We start from the raw sequence: 18,660 nt of genomic DNA on the forward strand, positions 1-18,660 counted from the left end.
TGTCAGAGAGGAGCCCCTAAGACCCTGCTCCTCTCCCCGACCCACGTGTGTACCCTCCCCAACCCTACTGGGGCGCTGGGCTCCCAGCTGCTCCCCCCCACTTCAGACCGCAGCTCTCTCCAGGACTCAGACTCGCGCCTCCTCCGAGGTGCCCTTCCCAACCCTGTAGCTCAAGTAAACCGCGCCTGCCGCCCTCTCTAATGAACTGTGCTATTCGCTTCGTAACACCCACCACTACCTAATGTTCTGGTATTCTGGGGCTGGCCGCTGTCATCCACGCTAGAACAAGGAATATTCGGCCAGTAACCACTTGTGAAATGACTGGGTCCTCACAATCCATGGCCTGAGTATCATTATGCCCATGTTTCACATTGCGAAACCAGGCTCAGAGACAAAGTCAATCACGAGGGCCGCTCAGCTAGTAAGCAGCGCAGCGGGCCTTAGGTTGGCTGGGGTTGGCTCCCGGCCACCAGGCTCTCCTGGGCAAGGCCTCCAAGGCCAGGAGAAAGGCCAAGGGCTCATTCTGTGAGGAGACTCATCTATATACCAAGTCCAGGAACACGTATGTCCGAGGAAGGGTCTAAGAAGCCTCGAGTACTGCAGCCCCCCAAATCCCAACTCCAGCACAACACGGACAGAAGGGGTGGGGTGCATCCCTAAAAGCTGCCGGTGCGTGGGTTGCAACCAAGTCCGGTCCAAAGGCTCCCCCGTCAAGCCTGGAGTCCACAGGGGCTGCCTTCATCTAGAAGGGCCATGGTGACCGAGGGCATTTGCTCTGTGCCAGGCCCTGGGCGGAGGACTTCACATCCTTCACTCACTCCTGGCAATCACCCTGTGATGGTCCCCATTTTGCAGACGAGGAAACTGAGGCTCAGAGAGATTCAATAACTTACGCAAGACCTTGCAGCCGGGGATGGGGACAGCCAGGAGTTGCCAGAGCCTGCTTGGGTGACCAGTGCACGTTCACTGGCTGCCCAGGAAAAGCTTAGCCCAGACACCAGCTGTAACAGTCCCAGCCCCAGACTCCATGGCCCGAGGGAAGGGGACCTGATGGGGAGACAAACAGGCATGTGGAGAAACAATAAACGTGTGGCATGAAAAGACACACCTCACACAGGTGACAGGTGCAAAACAGAGGCTTTAATCCGAACAGCAATGAAGGCGCACGGGGCCAGGGGAGGCCGAGGGGGCAGGGCAAGAGGAGCCAGGAAGGCGGTGATCTGGACCCTGGGAGGGAGGCCAGCACTGGACCTCTCCTAGGAAAACTATTTCTGTGACTCTCGTGGTTCCCATCCTGGCCTCTGCCCAGGCCATCGGCCCAGGTGTGAGGGTCAAGTCCCTGAATTGTGCTTCTTGGGAGCTCCCCCTTCCCACAGGGGATGTGGACCCAGATAAAGGGCAGGGGTCTGGAGAAGGGCAGGCCTGGACTTTGGCCGGGGAGAGCCTGTAAGAGCCTGGCCCAGGAGCAGCCCTAGAAGAAAACTCAGGACCTGTCATGTCAGCATCCCCTCACCTGGCCAGGCCCTGCCCATCTTCACAGCCAAAGCCTGGGCTTGGGGGGGGCCATCGCTGCCTCACCTGAAGAACCAGTGGGTAAGTTCGGGGAGAGGAGAGGACAAGAAGGGGGTGCTGCTGAGTGCTCCGGTGGCCCCTGGCCCATCGCCCCGAAGGGCAGGCAAACAGGGCCAAAGGGCCCTGGAGAAGCAAGCGGCAGGGAGTTGGGAGCAGAACGGAAGATGTGAGAAGAATCCAGGCTCCCCACAACCAGAGCGGGCCCCGAGCCCCTCCCTGCGTCTCAGCCACCCCCTCCCAGCCTGAGAAACTTTGGAAGGGCGGGCCTCACCCAATCAGCCAGTGGGCCAGCCCTGCCGGGGCCCTCCCGAGAGCCCAGGGGCTACCCTTGCAGAGGGGGACAGGGCCGGCTCCCGCCAGGAAACCCAGCAAAGCCAAGGCCAAAGAACAGAGAAGCCAGAGTGAGGAGGCACTAGACACAGGTGCCCGCAGGCCCAGGGGGCAGCCGTGAAGAGGAGCTGGGAGGGTCACCGGCCAGCACAGCCGATGCTTCTCGGCCCCTGACCCCACCCCAGGCTGGCCGCCTGCCTCCGCCTCCAGCCTTCAGAACCCCCAGGCACCCACCCAAACATGGCTTCAGAAACCGACCCACCCCACAGGGAGCAAGCGCTCCTACCCCTAGAAAGGCCACAGGCCTCGGGAAAGGAAAGCAATGGAAACCGCAAACTCCTCCCGTTTCCAGCGGTGCAGAAGAGCCCAGGTCTCAGAGGGGACTGGACAGAAGAGGAAGGAGGAGAGGAAGGCCGAGCACGGGACCAGGGCCCGAGCACACCCTCCCCACCACAGGGAGACAGGGCCCACTTCTCCCTTCACTTTGGGTCCTTCGGCCTCATGCCCTGAGCCTCCGTCAACCCCACACTCACCACCCACCCCAGCAGACAGCCTCTCAGCAAACAGAAAGAACAGAGGGAGGGGGCGGGGGCGGCTGGCGCTGGGGCAGGGGAGGGCAGGCACAGGAACTTCGGCCTGGGGGGCTCCGGCTGCTCAGCCCCTAGCACGAGGTGACCGGATGGATGGGCAGCAGGCTCCCGAACTTGAAGTGCTGGATCACAGGGAACTTCTCCAGGCACTGTGGGGGGAGGAGGGGAAGAGCAGAGGTGAGGACTGCACCGCACCCCTGCCGGGGCCCACCCTGCCTCTCGGGCCTCCGGGGGAGCCCCGGACACCTCCGGAGGCTCGGACCAGCGCAGTTCCCACAAAGTGTCCCCCCAGGGCCCAGGAAGGGGATGATCTCAGAGGAGCACCCAGGCCTTCAGGGAAAAGCAAGGCTTCCGACCCCTTCCCGACCACCCCCTCCTATCCAAAGACCCCCACTCCGTGACAATTAGACCTCACTCATTAGTGAGGGAGAGGGAGAAAGGAAGGGAAGGAGAGCAGGCGGCCCAACCTCATTGTGGGGAGGGAGGGGAACTGGGGACCAGACATGAGAAGAACCCTCCAGACCACTGGGGAGCCCCTAGCCCAGGCCCCAGCCCTGGAGAAAAAGTGTAGGGATGTTTGGACACAAGCTTGACGAGGGTCCAGAGCCCACTTTTCCTCCAATTTTCAGTTCTCTGGACTGAAAAAAGGCATCCTGCCACTTGAGAGCAAGACAGTAAGAATCAGTTAACATCCCCACACCCCCAGGACAATTCTCAGCAGCCCTGTGCATGGGGCAGAGGACAAGAACACTGAACAGGGGCATGGCCTACTCCCTGAACCCAGCCCAGCCAGGACCTCAGCCCAGGGCTCTGGTGGAGATGGGGATATTGGCAGGGCCTTCCACAGAAGCTGGCCTGGTCCATGGGCAGCCGGGCCCCAGGCCACACACCTCTGGCCTCTGGCCCCAGCACTGCTTAGCACCACACAAGTCCAGGAAAAGGGCGCGGCGGGGTGGGGGGGGGTGGGGGGGCAGCTCCCAGCCTCCCCGCACCGGCCCTGGACACTGGCGAGCTCTCTCAGGCAGCAACTCTGGGCATGTGAGGATTTGCCTGCTCTCACACCTTTGACCAAGAAAATAACCAGGATGGCTAGGTTGGAACATGACTTATGGCTTCAGATAAGGTGAGCCCCATTCCGTGACTGAGGTCTCAACATCCATCTAACTTAGGGAGACAAAGGTGTGCCATGACTGGCCCAGGTCCCCTCACCTCAGTGACCAGGCACAGAAACGAGGACGTCTCAGACCAGCTGCGCCTGTGTCAGGTGGGGGCTGATCAAGGCCTAAAGGGGGCCTAGGAGGTGAGCGGGAAAAGGGAAATCTTTTTGTGCAGTGGAAGGACAGGAAACTAGGCCGAGTGTGGGAGCAGAGCTCCAGGCCGCAGCCAGACTGCTGGGCCCGGGGCAGACCAAGTGGGGAGCGGGGAGCAGGCAGCCGGGGGGGTGTCTCTGGTGGGGTGGGGGGGGGGAGGGGAGGAGGAACAGCCAGCAGCTCTAGGCCAGAGGCAAAGGCAGCTGCCAGTGTGCTTACGTCATCAAGGAAGTGGTAGGAGTTTGTAAAAGGGGGCCCCCAGGGCCCTGGAATTCCAGAAAGGGTCAAAGGTCAACCTGTTTCTAGCTCTCCTCCAAGAGAAGCTGCAAAGGCAAGCGGCTTAGCAGGAGGGGGCAGGGGCGGTTCTGTGCACTCTGCCTTCAGGGGCCCGGAACAAGCCTCCCCAGGGCCACAGGACAGGAGAGCACCGGGCTAAAGGCCAGAGGCTGCTTGGGGCAAAGGAAATCTTGAGGCTTCAGAACAACAGCAGAAGGGGGCCTCTGGCCAGGCCTTCTCCCAGCTAACTGTGCCCTGGACCAACACCCCCCTGCCCCCCAGACCCCCACTGAACTGGGCAGAGCGAGAGAGCGACATCTTCAGCTCACCCGGCCCCCCAGGGACCTTTTAGCTGGAAGCCACAGTGATGCAAGGGGGAGAAGGGGCTCTCCAGGCCCCGACAATGTCCTTCCGGAGGGAGCCCCGGCACAGCGACAGCCCTTGGGAAAGACAGGCCCCGCTGCCCACAAGGGCACCGAAAGCATTTGGTCGATCGGTTCAGAAAGGCAGGGGCAGAGCCTGGAGACACACACAGTCCATCCCAAATCCCAAGGCCGCCTAATGCCAGGCCCAGTCGGGCCTCTGCGGCAGCTCAGGCGATCAACTCGCCTCCAAGAGCCAACTCTGACTGGTGGCCTTGGCCGTGGGGACGCTGCTCTGGACTTCAGGACTGGTGGGCCTCGCTGGCCCTCCCCATGGACAAAGAGCTGACCTGAAAACACGAGTCCTTCTCCTCGGACCTCTGGGAAGGGAGCATGCGATCCCACAGGCTCTCGGGGACCAAAAACTAAGGGCTATTTGCCAGCAACGCACAAACGAGGGCCAGCCATCAGAGACGTGGCCCTCCTAGACCACAAGTCAGTGGGCTCCAGCACCGGCCTACAGAGAGGTCTGGCCGCCACACGGCGCCCGGCAAGGCTGCCAGCTCCTACTGTGCCTGCGCACATCCAGAGCTGGAGTTTCGGGAGGAGCGCTCCGGGGTCCACACGTGTCCCCGCTGTCCGGGCCTGAGCTGGGGTCCCGGTTTCCCCACACCCGCAGAAATCCGACAGCTGTTACGCCGACTTCGTCTCGTTCCTGTAGCACCGCGGCCAGCCATTTCGATTCTTAGCTTGCTCCTCCCTCATCCTGTCAGCCTGGGACTCCTCCTCTGGAAGGGGCAGGTAGGGGAAGGGGGCAGGGGCTCCCGCTCTGCCCCAGGGGGCCTGGCTCAAGGTAAGCTTAGAGTCACTTAAGTAAGAGCCCTGCGGGAAGAACAGCACTTCAGATCCCAAACAGGGAAGGCACGAGAGTCCTGCCCTTGGTGACCGACCCGGAGTGGGGGTGGGAGGCTGGAGGGCCCCGCGCTCCTCACTCGCTGCACACGGGCCCCCGCAGTGGGGAGGGCTCCGCAGGGTGACGAGGTCCCCAGCAGCACCCACAGCGGGACCGGCGGGGGAGGGGGTGTGTGTGTCAGGAACAACAGGACGCCCGGAGGGCAGTGACCCGCGTGCTCCCCGGGCGGGGGACAGCCAGGGCGGGGGACAGCCAGACCGGAGGGCCCAGCGGGGCCCGGAAGGAGCCTGGCCTGCGCAGCCCCAGCAGACGCTCCTCTCAGATTAGAGAGGTATGTGGGCCGGAACCCAAACACAGGATGTGAAGTCCAGAGGAAGGGAACCGGAGGGGGAGGGGGCAGGAGGGAGACAGAGGGCCGGCCAGTCGGTTCCAGTGCCGTTAACCCCTTCACCCCTTCGGGGCCACGCGGAGGGAACAGGGCCTACCGGAAGCATCTGTGCCACGCAGCCACACCCCGGCCTCCAACACCCTCTCCCCCCTGCTCCCCCTGCCTCCCCTGATGGGATGTGAGTGTAATGAAGCCGACTCAGAGAACCAACCTCCCTCCCTCCTGGGGAGAGGGGTGGCCAAGGGTCAAGAGCCGAGGGGTCAAGAGCACCCACGGGACAGCATCGAAGACCACCAGCCTGAGGGCGAAAAAAGGGGACTCCGGGGACTCGTTACTCTCGGTGAGGGACTTTACACCCAGGTCCTTCCCTGGCCAAGGTCAAGCAGCTCCAGGATCGGTGTGCACAGACATGAAAGAAGCTAATAGAAGGGACGGGATGGAAAGAAAATGTCTCCTCCCTACCTGCAAGAAAAAAAGCCACCTCCTTGGCTGGGAAAAGGTGCCAAAGAGGAGGAGAGAGGACAGGGGACACCCTCAAGAGCTGGGCAGCCACCTCCCAGCAGGGGGAGCTCAGGGGAGCCACACCTCACCCTGCCTCTCAGACCTGAGAACTAGAACACCACCTGAAGTGACTGCTAGAAATGTCAGCCCTGGGCCTCCCTCGAGGGCTACCTGCCCAGGTTTCAGACCCACCAAAGTCTGAGAAGCACCGATTTGGACGATGCCTCCAAAGCATGTCTTCACTTTCGTGTCCCCACGTGAGACACAGCTGTGAGGGACCTCTGGCCATTTGACAGACCCTGGGCAGCAGGGCCTTGCCTCATCACTGGGCAGAGCCGGGCCTCAGTATAGGGATTCTTTTTTTTTTTTTTTTTTTTTAATTTTTTTTTTTTTTTTTTCAACATTTTTTATTTATTTTTGGGACAGAGAGAGACAGAGCATGAACGGGGGAGGGGCAGAGAGAGAGGGAGACACAGAATCGGAAACAGGCTCCAGGCTCCGAGCCATCGGCCCAGAGCCTGACGCGGGGCTCGAACTCACGGACCGCGAGATCGTGACCTGGCTGAAGTCGGACGCTTAACCGACTGCGCCACCCAGGCGCCCCAGTATAGGGATTCTTTGCCCACTCCCCAGACAGAGACTGAGGCCTCGAGGGTCAGAGGGGCTGGCTCAAGATTTGGAGCAAAGCAGCAGGGTGGGGGTGGGGGGATCGGCGGCCCCAGGACCAAGAGTACCAGCCAGCCCCCACTCACCTCAGCCTTATACATGCGGATCAGACCCTGGTTCACTTTGGACCAGGAGGGGACGGCACTGATGTTCCACAGCTGGTTGGAGTGCTCTGCAAAGGGGCCGGTCTTCATCTGAAGAAAAGAATCCAGAGCTGGAGAGGCGGGCCATCTGGGAGCTCATCCCGTTTCCCTGCAGTAAGGCTGTGCACATGTATGTGTGTATACACACGCACGCATACGTGCGCGCACAAATACATGCACACGTGCTAGGGCGCACATACGTGTGCGTATATATGCACCTACATACACGCTCACACGTGTACGCGTGTGTGCTTAAGGACCAGGCTGCATCACCTGCAGGGGGGAGGTGTGCACACTCACATGTGCACAAGCACGTACACGCGCGTACCCCCCCCCACACACACACAAGCACACGTAAGTACCAGAGACAGGGTCTCTCTCGGCCCGCAAGACCCAGTGGGAAAACATAACCCCCAGAGTTATCCTCTTTCTCCCACAGCCAAAGAAAGGAAGCCTGATTCCCACTACCCAGCACCCAGCACACTCAGCAGCCTCAGAAAAATAAAATCTCAACCCAAGCCCCTGCTGAGACTCCCGTCAACTCCCCCCAGCCACAGAGGGCTCCAACGGCACAGGGACCTGCTCCCTTGCAGATAAACAGCAGCAGCCTCCCTGAGCCTCCCCGGCCAGCCCCGCACCGCCAGGTACTCAGGCTGCACCGGCAGAGCTGGACGAGCCGGGGGAGGGGTCCGGGTAGGGGAAGGCTAAGGTGGGAAGGACCAAACCCAGGCTCGCAACTGCCTTCTGAACGGCAGGCAAAAGGCAGGGAGGAAGAGAGGGGGAAAAGAGGAGGGACACGTGGGCCTTGAGCCAGGGGCACCTGCAGCAGATGCGGGAGGAAGGTCTGTTTAGACGCTCTGCCTGACCTGGCTGGGGAGCAGGGAAGGGATGGCGACGACAGCGGCAAGGGACAGGCAGGGGCAAGGCCAGCTCCATTCCCGTCCCTCCTCTTGCCCAGAGTTCTGACCCTCCAGGAAGGAAAGCGATTCTGCAGCAAGCCCAGTGAAGTTCCCACGACATCAGAAACCACAGCACTGAGACAGGGAGGCTTGTGTGCCTGCGTGGACCCCTCCGCACAAGGCCAGTGCGTTTGTTAACGGGCGCTTCACAAGGCTGCCTGGGGGAAAGGGGTTCGGCGCCCTGAGCCCCAGGCTTCAGAAGAAAGAGTCGGAAAATCAAAGAGGCTGAGCTGGCAAGGAAGCAGAGACTTGGACCCTGAGGGGGTGGAAGGCTCCAGAAGAGGCTGTGCATGGAGGTGGGGCTGGGAGAGAGCTGTTCCAGGGAGAAAGGATGGACCCAAAGCTCCCTCTCCATATTGGGCCTAAGAATAAGGGCCCGGGAGCACACGACACCCCCCCCCCCCCCGTTTGGCTGTGGGCTCGCGAGTGACCTGCTCCTACACGCCCCTCACTTCTCCAGCGAGGGCCTCACACCAAAATGCAAGATTTAAGTCCAAAGCGCTGCCATTTACTGCTGTCACCTCCCCTCCCTGCCCGAAGTTCCCCAAAAGCCTGTCTGAACTCCCAGGTTAGGTAGCGAGGACCTCAGGCTCCTTCCTCCAGTAGGGAGGCCACAGCCCAAGGTGCTAAGACAGAGACGTAAACCCACCCTGGTGCTCCCAGGGCTTTTCCAGGATCAGGGTCTACACCCACTTTCTTTCTCTTCCTCTCTCTTTCTAACACTCCCTCCCCCAGGGTGGCTCCCTCCTCCGGTGCCCCTAGCCTATGGGGCCTGGCCTTCGAGGAGCTTTGTTCCAACCATCCTACTCAAGCAGGCTCCGCCCCCAACAACCCGCCCTTCCCCTCACCCCGCCCTTTCCCCCAAGGCTCTCTGCCCCTTGGGGACCAGCAGCAGGCTCCAGTCTTCTGCACACTTCCAGGCCCTGAGAACCTCAGGGACCACTGGAGATGTGTAACCAGTTTCAGTCTGGACAAGGCCCTGTGAACAAACCACCCCAGGGGCACCCTGCCGGCTTCGTCCCCCAGCACAGCTCCATAAGCCTGCTCAGCCAGGGCCCCGAGGCCAGGGACAGCAGACAACTCTGGGAAACCAGAGGCTCTGCTTCGTGGGCTAGCCTCAACCACTAGGGGCACAGGAAGGGACCCCAAAAGGCCTCTCTGGCCTGCTCTGACCCCATGGAAAGGCCAGAGATGCTATTTCTTTAGAGGGGCTGCCCCACATCCCACGCCCCCCCACCCCCACCCCCGGGCCTGCGGTGCCCCAAGGCCACCCTAAGTCCTTCAGGAGGGGACTTTGCAACTCTGGGAAAGGAAAAGAGACGAGGGGAAAAAAGGAATCGGGAGCAAGAAGACAAAAAAAAAAAAATTAGCTCATTCTAGCCACAAAGGGAGAAGAGAAAGAGCGAGAACGAGCAAGCAAGCTGCAGTCCCGCAGTGACCCCAGGGGAATCGTGTGAGTCAGAGCAGCCATATTGAGCAGGAAATTACTCACAGACGCTGCGTTCCTGCCTCTCCACTCCCAAGAGAATCGGCCTTTTGTAAATGGTTCCTCTGTCAGTAACTGAGGGGGGATGGGGAGAGGCTCTGCACAGCGCCTTCCTGTCAGCTCCTTCCCTTCCAGCTGAAATCTGATCCCTCCCTTCCCAAAACTCCAAATTTAGAAGCCAGATTGAAACTGAAATTCTTTTCCTGCCTGCCCTGGGCTCTTAAAGGCGCCAGGGCTGCATTTCCTGAGACAGCAGAAGCCCTGCAAGGTGGGGTCCCTCATCCGGGATGCCCAGGGCGACCAGGGCAGGTCCTGGGAGACGAGGAGGAGACGCCCGGTTCCATTTCCCACTTCTTGTTGTTTTGGTCTTTTCTCCTAGTTAGTTGCACCAGCCATCCTGATCCCCAGGTCTCCAGAGGCAACACCGTCTTTTCCAGACCGAAGCACACAGAACTCTGCACAGGCCTCCGGGTCCCTGTGTCCCAGCGATGGGCCTTCAGCCTCCCTGGGTCAGGGTGGGCCAGGCCAGGCCACTCATTCACGGACCAGCAACCAGGGCATACTGGTGTGAGGTGGAAGGGAGTGGGGGGGTGGGATGGTGGGAGGGGTGGGGGGGGGTGGGCATAGCCCAGACCAGAGCTCCGGGGAACTGGCCCGGCGCAGCCGCATCAGCAACCACACCAGCCAGGTCTCCACTTGGCCAGGGGGACGGAAGGGAGCCCTCAGCCCTGCCAGCAGTCAGTGTTTACCACCGTGCCCCAGCACCTAGACCCAAAGTGAAAACCAGGCCTTGCGGAGAGGGTGCAGAACAAGCAAAAACTCTAGGGTCTGCCTCTCAGCCAAGGAAGTTACGAAAACCTCCTCAAAGTTCAATGTGCCGTTAGTGCCACCTAGTGGCCGCTGTAGGATTTTCTCCAGCAGAGGAACCGCATCCCAAACTTCGGGCAAAGCTTTTGGGGTTTTATACCAGAGTAACCAACCACACAAATAAAAATACAAAAGTTGAACCTGGAATCAATTCCCATATTCCCCGAGGCCCAGTCCGACCTTCTTCCTTGCGAGTCACTGACAGGGACCCCGGGGTTTGGCCAGCCACCAGAGGGAGCCAGAACAGCTTAGCCTTTTACCCCCAAGTGAGCAAAGCAGGGCTCAGCCTAGAACGCGCACCCCTTCTCTCTACCATGCTCCTCCTGCTCCTCCTGGGGTCTCCCAGGGCTCCCCAGACCCTCACATCCCACTCTGGAAAGGGCAGCACGTGACTGGCTCGTGAGGCAATGAGCCAGGCTGCCCCGAGTCCTTCCGACCTTGGGCCTGCCACACTGCTGAAGGCAGCAGATCTGAGACTGGAGCGGTGGCCGCCCAGCCGTCAGTTCCAGCTCCATTTGCTGACTTGGAAAAACGTGTCATTCCCCTCTGGCCTCTGCCGTTTGGCAGAGGCCTGAGCCGAACGCTGACCGTGAGGAGCCTGGGGCTACGGCTGCTTAACCAGGCTTCTCCTCCGTTCAGGGGGCTCAGGGGGCTCAGAACAGGAGCCGAGAGAGCAGCCTCAGTGGGGAGGAGACCACAGTCGTGCCAGGGGCATCACTGGGGCCAGACGCGCATGCGGGTGTTGGAAAAGAGGACAGTGGCAAGACCCTCTCCGGACAGCAGAACCAGGGCGCCCTTTGAAAGTCTCCAGGGTGAGGGGGACAGGGATGCAGCAGGGAGGATTGAAGGCCCTGACAATTCCTGAGAGAAAGGCCCTAAGAGCAGTGAGTCCCCAAATTCCATGCGAAGTCACCTGGCGGGTGTATTTAAATACGGGTTCCTGGTTCTTGTCTCCCAAGATTCTTGACTCAGAAAGCTGGGGTCGGACCCAGGAACGTGTGTTTTAACAAGTTCCCCGGGCGATCTGGAGGAAATGGGAGACCTTGCCTCAGCGGGCAACAGCGCCCAGTTAAACACCCCCCTGCCAGGGGGGCTAGGGGTCCAGGCGGTCTCGGTTCACCTCCGGCACTACATCTGGTCCATGTCCTCAGGTACCGACACAGATGTGTCCCCAGAAATCTAGCCTGCTGTCCACATGAGTCTCTCCAACTCCTACAACGGCTTCACCCCACACACATCCCGTGCACGTGGCTGGACAGGCCTCGTGGGCCCCCCCCACCCCTTCAGACCTGCCGCACGGGTCACCAAGTCCAGCTAGTGACTGCGTCTCAGTCCCACAGCTCAGAAGTTCCATGGGGTTCAGGGGTAACCCCAGACCACTGATTTGGGGGACGAGATCCTGGACAGTCAAAAGCGGGCTTACAACCTTGCAGAGGCCTAGTGTGGCTTCCTTTCCAACAACCCACCTTCTGGGGCCAACCCTGCTGTCTCCAGGCGAGGGCCCTGGCTCCTCTGTCTCACTCCAAAGCCACCAGCCTCAGGTTCCTCTCGGCCTGGACGTTGCCACGGGCTTCTCCCTCACCCCCTCCCCTCACCTCAGTAATAAACAGGATACACTCCAGGAACATGTAGTCCTTGTGGTTCTCGTTCACGGCCTTCTCGTCCACGAAGTGCCTGGGCTCCAAATACGGGTGGTCTGGGAATGGCAAAGAGCCCCGGGGTTCAGAAGCAGGCACTCCCACCACGGAGCACCTCAGCCCAGGGCACTCCACACCCACCCCGGGGCCACAGTCCTGCCCACGTGCCAACCCTTGACCTTGTGGGAGCAATGAAGGACCTGTGTGTGTATTCTAGTGAACGAGCTTTGGCTCTGCCTTTTTCTAGCTACGTGACCTTGAACCAGTGACTACAGCCCTCCGAGGCTCCGTTTCCTCATCCGTGCAGTGGGGACATGAACGGCACCTCCCTCTCACTACCTGATCGGGGATCACTCGCCATGGTGCCCGCACAGGTTAAGTGTTAGTCAAAGGTGGCTGGTCTCGTGCTGGCAAAGACCCTTCCCAGCGCCGTTGAGAAGGTTCTGGGAGATAATCTACCCAACATGCTTAGAGCAGTGCCTGGCACAGAGCAAAATATTCACCAAGGGTCATTTATTAATACTATTCTGCAGGCAGTTAATCCTACGTCAAAGCAGAAGTTACCACCGGACCCTCACCCGCTGCAGATCCCAATGCGCCGCCCGAGCCTGGAAAGCAGTTTCAGAGTGGGGGGAACCGCTACACCGCGCCCACCGGAAGCGGCTCACTGCCCAGCACTTGGTGGCCGCTCCCTGACGGGCCCCCTGGCACACAGCTCGATAATAACAGTGGATGACGCCAGTCACCGAGTCAAAAGAGCCCCTCGTTTTCAACATAAAACCCCGCAGCTGCTGCCAGGAGCTGGGGCGCGTTTCACACCAGCCCATTACGCGCCAGGCGAGCGCCCTTGCTCCAGCCCGTGTCACTTTCCATTATCTCGGCACACTCTGCCTCCGCCTTCCCGAGCCTGCCTCACCGGCGGCTCGCAGCAGAAGGTCGACAGCAAACAGCCTCCGTCAATAGCCGGTCTAATGCCTGCTTTACAAGCTGTCACCGTCTGCCCGGAGCGGAAGTAAGGAGGGGAGGAGGGGGGGACAGAGAACGCACCCTGGGGGGCGGAGGGGTAGGCGCCCCCTCTCCAGTACCTATCAACTGTGAGCTGCCCCAGATGAAAGGCAGGAACTGAAAGTCGTCCAGGCCCCACACTCCCTGGCTGCCCGCTGGCTCCATCCTGTACGTTTTCTGGAGTTTCCGCATAACCTCGAGGTACCTGCGCAAGAGGGAGGTGAAAAAAGAGGCAGCACAAAGTAAAAAGCCGGCTTCAAGCCTTCTGCCACCGGGAGCTCATGGAGGCCAGAAATAGCCACCTGAGAGTGTAACTGGTCTCTATTTCAATTAAAATCCACACGCATAAGTTATGCATCAGCTGGTACTCTCAAAATAATGTGGCTTTATTTTCTTCTCCCACGTTCAGCCTTCTTTTGGCCCAGGGAAGGGGGTTTTAGCACCATCAACTCCTGACAACGTGACACCCTGGGCAGGAGCCTCAGGCTCTCCAACTCTGGCCTGCCTGTAGGAAAGTGGCTGGGAGACAAAGCAGATCATCTCCTGGGGCCTTTCGGCTCCCACCCTCCCTGTTCTCAGGGGCTGTGTCAGTTCTGGCATCAGCATCGCCAGAGGGGGGCCCAGAACAGGCACTGTCAGAGCGCTCCGGTGACCATACCACACCTGTGCTGCCGGGTAGGGGGTTTCGGGGGTGGGGCTGGGGGGGGGGGGGTCAGAGTCCCACTGCCTGGGTTCAGCTGGCTGTGTGGCCTCAGTGATCAGAAGACAGCTGATTTCTCTGGGCCTCTGTTTCTTCGTCTATAAAACAGAAACGAAGGCTGCTGGGGAGACCAAGGGAGGGAGCTGCGTGGCAAAGCCACAGAAGCATTAGCAGTCGGTACGTGACATCTCCTTCCCTTGTTCTTCCTTGAAACTGAACCTGTCAGTCCTTCTGTCTCGGGTGCCCCATCCACAGCCAGGGCTTGATGAGGACGGGCCGAAAGAAGAAACAGGCGCTCAGGAGAGCCCTCCAGCACCCTGTCCTCAGAGTGACAGTGACAAGGAGGAAAGAGACCCCCACTGCCCCTCCTCTCACTCACCGATTGAACACCTTGAAGACAATAGCTATTTGGTCGTCTACCCGGAGCACCCCAATCTTGCAGAGGCAGCAGAGGAAAGCAGCAAAGGCTGCTTCATGTCCTGGGGGAGAAAAACCAGCTGAGGTCGACAGGCTTCCAGGGAAACGAGTGGGACTGTTCTTGATCTCACCAGAGTCCAAATCACTGATACCTGCCCCCTGCGGAGGGAGGTCAACATGGAGATGATGGGGCCACCTCCCTTTCTAGAAAGACCCAGGCCCTCTTGAGAGCTACCACTAATGTAATTCTATTCCTAATGGGCCGAGGCTGAGGACTTCTTAAACAGACACTTGCATTTTATTTTGTTTAACTCACTCATCAATTCTGTGCTCTCTACTGAGCACCTACTACGACGGCAGCCACTGTCCATATCAGGCACTAGGGAGACTTAAGTCCATGCCCTTGTTTGACAGTTTATGATCTATCAGGATGACAAACATTAAATAGATAATCACTTCTATAATTCTAGCTCTGAAGGAGGATGGAGTGATAATTGGAGGATATCACAGGGGAACCCTGACATAAGGGTTCGAGAAGGTTTCCCCAAGGAAGTAAAAGTGAATCTGAAAGATGAATAAGAGTTGGCAAGGCACTGGGTGTGAGGGAAGCAAGAAGAGCAATCTAACCGAGAAGAAACAGCATGTGCAAAGGTCCTGAGGCAAAAAAAAAAAAAAAAAAAAAAAGTCTGTTCGAAGAACGCTAAGGCAGCCAGTGTGGCTAAAGCAGAGAGGGCAAGGGAGGAAGTATAACAAGATGAGGCTGGCAATCGGGCAGGCTTTCCCTGCCACAGTAAAAAGCTCAGACTTTATCCTAACAGCAATGGGAGCCACTGAAGGCTTCCAAGCAGGGAACGCGTGGTCACATCACAGGGTCAAAAGGCACCCCCTTCCTTTCCCGGTCAGGTCAAATAGGAGTGGGCAGTACTACAGAAACCACTGACTGGATTCCGGACTGAATGCCATGGTTCATAGTGTTACCAAAAAGTATATATTTGGAGGGAGGCAGGGAGAGAATATTTCGGCGACCTCCCGTTCCATCTCTGTAGAATGAAGGTGCCTTCAGGGCCTGGGAAGCTTGTGAGCGGTTTCTCTCGCCTGCAGGCTTTCCCATCCCCACCCGCCAGAGTCCCAGCAACCCTACTCAGGGGCTCTTGCACCCCTGAGAACGGAAGAAACCTCCCCACTTCTGACCTGGCCAGTCTCCCCTCGGGGTTCTTCCCTGTTGTTCTGAGTCAGAGCCCTACCCGCGGAAGTCCCCCAACACTTGATAAACCTGCTCCCCGGCAACAGGGGAGCAGAAGACAAAACCTCCCCGTGGCCCAGGTCCAAGGGGGCCCTTCTCCCGGCCTGCCTCTATGGCCTGTGCTCCTCCTGGAGAACCCGAGCTGCAGGCAAGGGGAGGCCCAAAAGAGCAGCCGCTCTTGGACTTGATGCTTCGGGTCAGGTCAGAAAGCTGGGCCTACCAAAGCGGAGTCCTCCTCAGTCACCCCCACCCAGACAACGCTTTCCTTCCTGAGGGGCCTGCCTCTCCTGGAGAACTCAACGCAGATGCGGGGCCGGGGAGAGGGCGTGCCGCCATGCTGCCAAAGGCTACTGAGCTCCTTCATTTCGCAAGGGCCTGGGGAGGGGTTGCCTTGAGATATAGTAAGCACTCAATAAATTATCTTGCGATGGCGATGAGCTCACAGAGCTCGGCTTTACAAAGAAGAGCACCGAGGCCGCACACAGACACCATGCACGTGGCAGCAGCGCCCCCTGGTGGACCACGACAGAGCCGCGGAGGGAGCCCCGGGCCTCCCTGCACCGCGACCCGGGGGCGCTGCACCCAGCTGGCCCTGAAAGGTGGCCTGCTCAGAGGGCCCCGAAAAGAGCCAGGGCACGAAGGAAGCAGCCCAAGAAGAGGCCGCAGTGAAGCCAAGGAAACACGGCGTGGCGGGTACCTGTGCCATAGTCGATGCGCGTGGAGTTCCCCACGGACTCCTTTAGGTAAACGGCCACCTCGGGCACGGCAGCTGCCAGATGGGTGGGGACCACCGTGGCCACCAAGTTTTCTGCTTCCTGATAACACAAGAGACACAAAGTGGTGGCAGCAGATGAGGCAGCATCCCGGTGGGCAGGCACCCAGGGGCAGCACTTGGCCGGGTCCCGGCTGGCCACGCCAGGCCGGCCTGGCTCCCTGCTCCGACTGGCTGCAGAAAGAGGAGGAGGGAGACATTTCCTCTGATACCTCTCACGCTACAGAGAGACGACCCGGGGCGGCTTTTAGCCTGCTGAGCCTTCCTCCAGGGGACAAGGGTCTGGGACAAGATAGGAGGGAATGGAAAAGAAGCCATCCAACCCCCTGCCCCCATCTGGTAAGTCACTGACGTCCCCAGGGCAGCGAGGATGTGTGCCACACGTCCACCAAAACACGCGTGCGAGAATGGTCACAGCAGCAGCATTTACAGTAGCCCAAATGTGGGAACAGCCCTCAACTGCAGCGTCCATCAGCAACAGATCGTGGGCCGGTTATGTGATGGGGCACCACACCGCAGCGGAAAAGAGCCACTGCTCCGCACAACACGGGTGCATCTCAGAGACGTGACACTGAGCAAAAGAAGTCACGTCTGTCGGCAGTTCAAAAACAGGTAAGACTAATCTATGGGACAGAAATCAGAGGAGTTTGGCGGATATCAACTCAAGGAGGCATAAGGACCCTGCTAGAAGGCTGGAATGTTTTATCGCTTGATACAGGTGGTGGGTGCAAGAGTAGAAACATGGGTTGAGCTCTGTCGAGGTTGCAGACAGCCTCTCCTCTGCTGTCCTGCCCGCCGCCCCCTGGCGGTGTAGTCAATAAACGTCTATCTCCTTTAAAACAGAAAGGAAGGAAGGAAGATCCATCAAGCTGTACAGCTATGATGTGTTAAACTTCCTTTAAGCCAGTAACTGCACACAATCTTAAAAAAAAAAAAAAAGACCATGTGCCCTCTTAGAGTCCAGAGGCAGCCCCAAGCTGCTCTTAGGCAGGGACGGTATTTTGTTGGGTCCTTGGGACTCCCCTCTGCTCCAGGCAAAAACACTGAGCCAGACAAATCAGGACCCAAGTTTCTCTAAGTTCAGTCTATGGACACCCGAAAATCTCCTGGGGACCTGGGGAAAATCAGGCTTCCTAGTCTCTACCCTAAAGGCTGTTTTTCCAAGGGCAGGGCCCAGGATCCTGCATTTTATTTTTTTGCTTGCTTTGAACAGGTATCACCGTTACATGATTCAAAAACAAACGCATTATAAAAGGGATGCACTGAGAAGTTTCTGTCCCCCTCCCCACTCTCCCCTGCCCTCAGAGAAACCACAGCTTTATTAGCCTCTTGTGCATCCTTCCAGTGAGTTTCTTTATGCAAACTGAGCAACACAAACATGTCTTTTTATTTGTCTCTTTCCTGCCAAAAAGTAGCTCACCGCGTGTCAGAGCCCAGACTCCTCTTCAACGGAACAACAAATCCCAGAGCACCTTCCCCTGTGCTCCCGAGTCAGCCTCCTCGTCTTTCTCAGAGCTGCGTAGTACTCCAGGGTGGATCTACTAGCTTATTCAACTGATGCCCTGCACACGGACACCTGGGACATTGGAATCTATCACTGATGCAAACGCGGACCTGATTAACAGCACTGTGCTGAGAAGGGGGCCTCCACGGCAGTGATTCCCAGAAGACGGCTGGGGTACAGGGTAAATGCGTTCGTATTTTTGGCAAATGGAATTGCTGTTTAACAAACTCCCCAGTGATTTTGAGATCCCCGAAGTCTCCCACACCCCTAGCCCAGCCCCCAAGCATGTCCCGGGGCAGCCTCACCTCGTCGAGTTTGGCATACCAGGTCCTGTAGGCCTTGTTCCCAAATCGAGAGGGCTGGTCCACCGGAGGGGTCTCATCGATCCACCTGTCCAGCGTGTTGAGAAGGGCGACCAGCTTCTCAATGGCCTGTAGTGGACAAAATAGAGGGGGCCAAGCCACAATCGCTAGTGGCCTCCAGCTAGAGCCACAGAGCGAAGTCCCAACTGCCAGGGGACAATGACCCCTAGGCATGGCATTAAGTGGCATTCTCCTGGCTGTCCCCCTTTCTTCTTGACCACGCTGAATATGAAGGAGGGGCCGGGGGCGCACAGTGAGCTTAACAGAAAGGGACCAGCATGTGGCTGAAGGGACAGGAGTGGCTTCACCACCTGGTCTCCTAGAGCCAGCCTATCAAGAAGAAGTTGCTGGATAAGCAAGAACCCCAGTCCCGATCTGCTTCAGTACCTTGTACTGGGGTCTCCTGTTGGGTACATGACACCAACTCGTCACAGAAAACAGCCACGTCAAAGCAAGAGGACAAATCCCACTACCCGGGAATAAATGCTATTCACATTTTAACGTAGTCTCCAATTTTGTCTTTTTATAGTGTTTTCTACTGTTTCTCGTGGATTTAAAGGCCGACAGACCTGGATTCAAATCCGCCTGAAAATGCCATCAGGGGCTGCGAGACACTGAGAAAGTGGCTTGAATTCTCAGAGCCTGTGTTTGGGTTTT

At 58.6% G+C, this 18,660-nt stretch overlaps 1 protein-coding gene across 1 annotated transcript in view; it reads right to left on the reverse strand.

Moving 5' to 3' along the window:
- Positions 1-1,120: 1,120 nt before the first annotated feature.
- Positions 1,121-18,660, reverse strand: part of PTPA (protein phosphatase 2 phosphatase activator) — a 31,297-nt gene continuing 13,757 nt past the window's right edge. Inside the window, exons 4-10 of the mRNA XM_058693854.1 lie at positions 17,947-18,072; positions 16,063-16,180; positions 14,085-14,184; positions 13,086-13,210; positions 11,959-12,059; positions 6,995-7,102; positions 1,121-2,641 (exon numbers count right to left, since the gene is read on the reverse strand). Of these exons, the coding sequence (XP_058549837.1) occupies positions 2,564-2,641; positions 6,995-7,102; positions 11,959-12,059; positions 13,086-13,210; positions 14,085-14,184; positions 16,063-16,180; positions 17,947-18,072 (756 nt within the window). The 3' untranslated portion in view covers positions 1,121-2,563. The remainder of the gene's footprint in view (positions 2,642-6,994; positions 7,103-11,958; positions 12,060-13,085; positions 13,211-14,084; positions 14,185-16,062; positions 16,181-17,946; positions 18,073-18,660) is intronic.

The sequence above is a fragment of the Neofelis nebulosa genome, chromosome 12 (genome assembly GCF_028018385.1).
Source record: "Neofelis nebulosa isolate mNeoNeb1 chromosome 12, mNeoNeb1.pri, whole genome shotgun sequence".
NCBI classification, from domain to species: domain Eukaryota; kingdom Metazoa; phylum Chordata; class Mammalia; order Carnivora; family Felidae; genus Neofelis; species Neofelis nebulosa.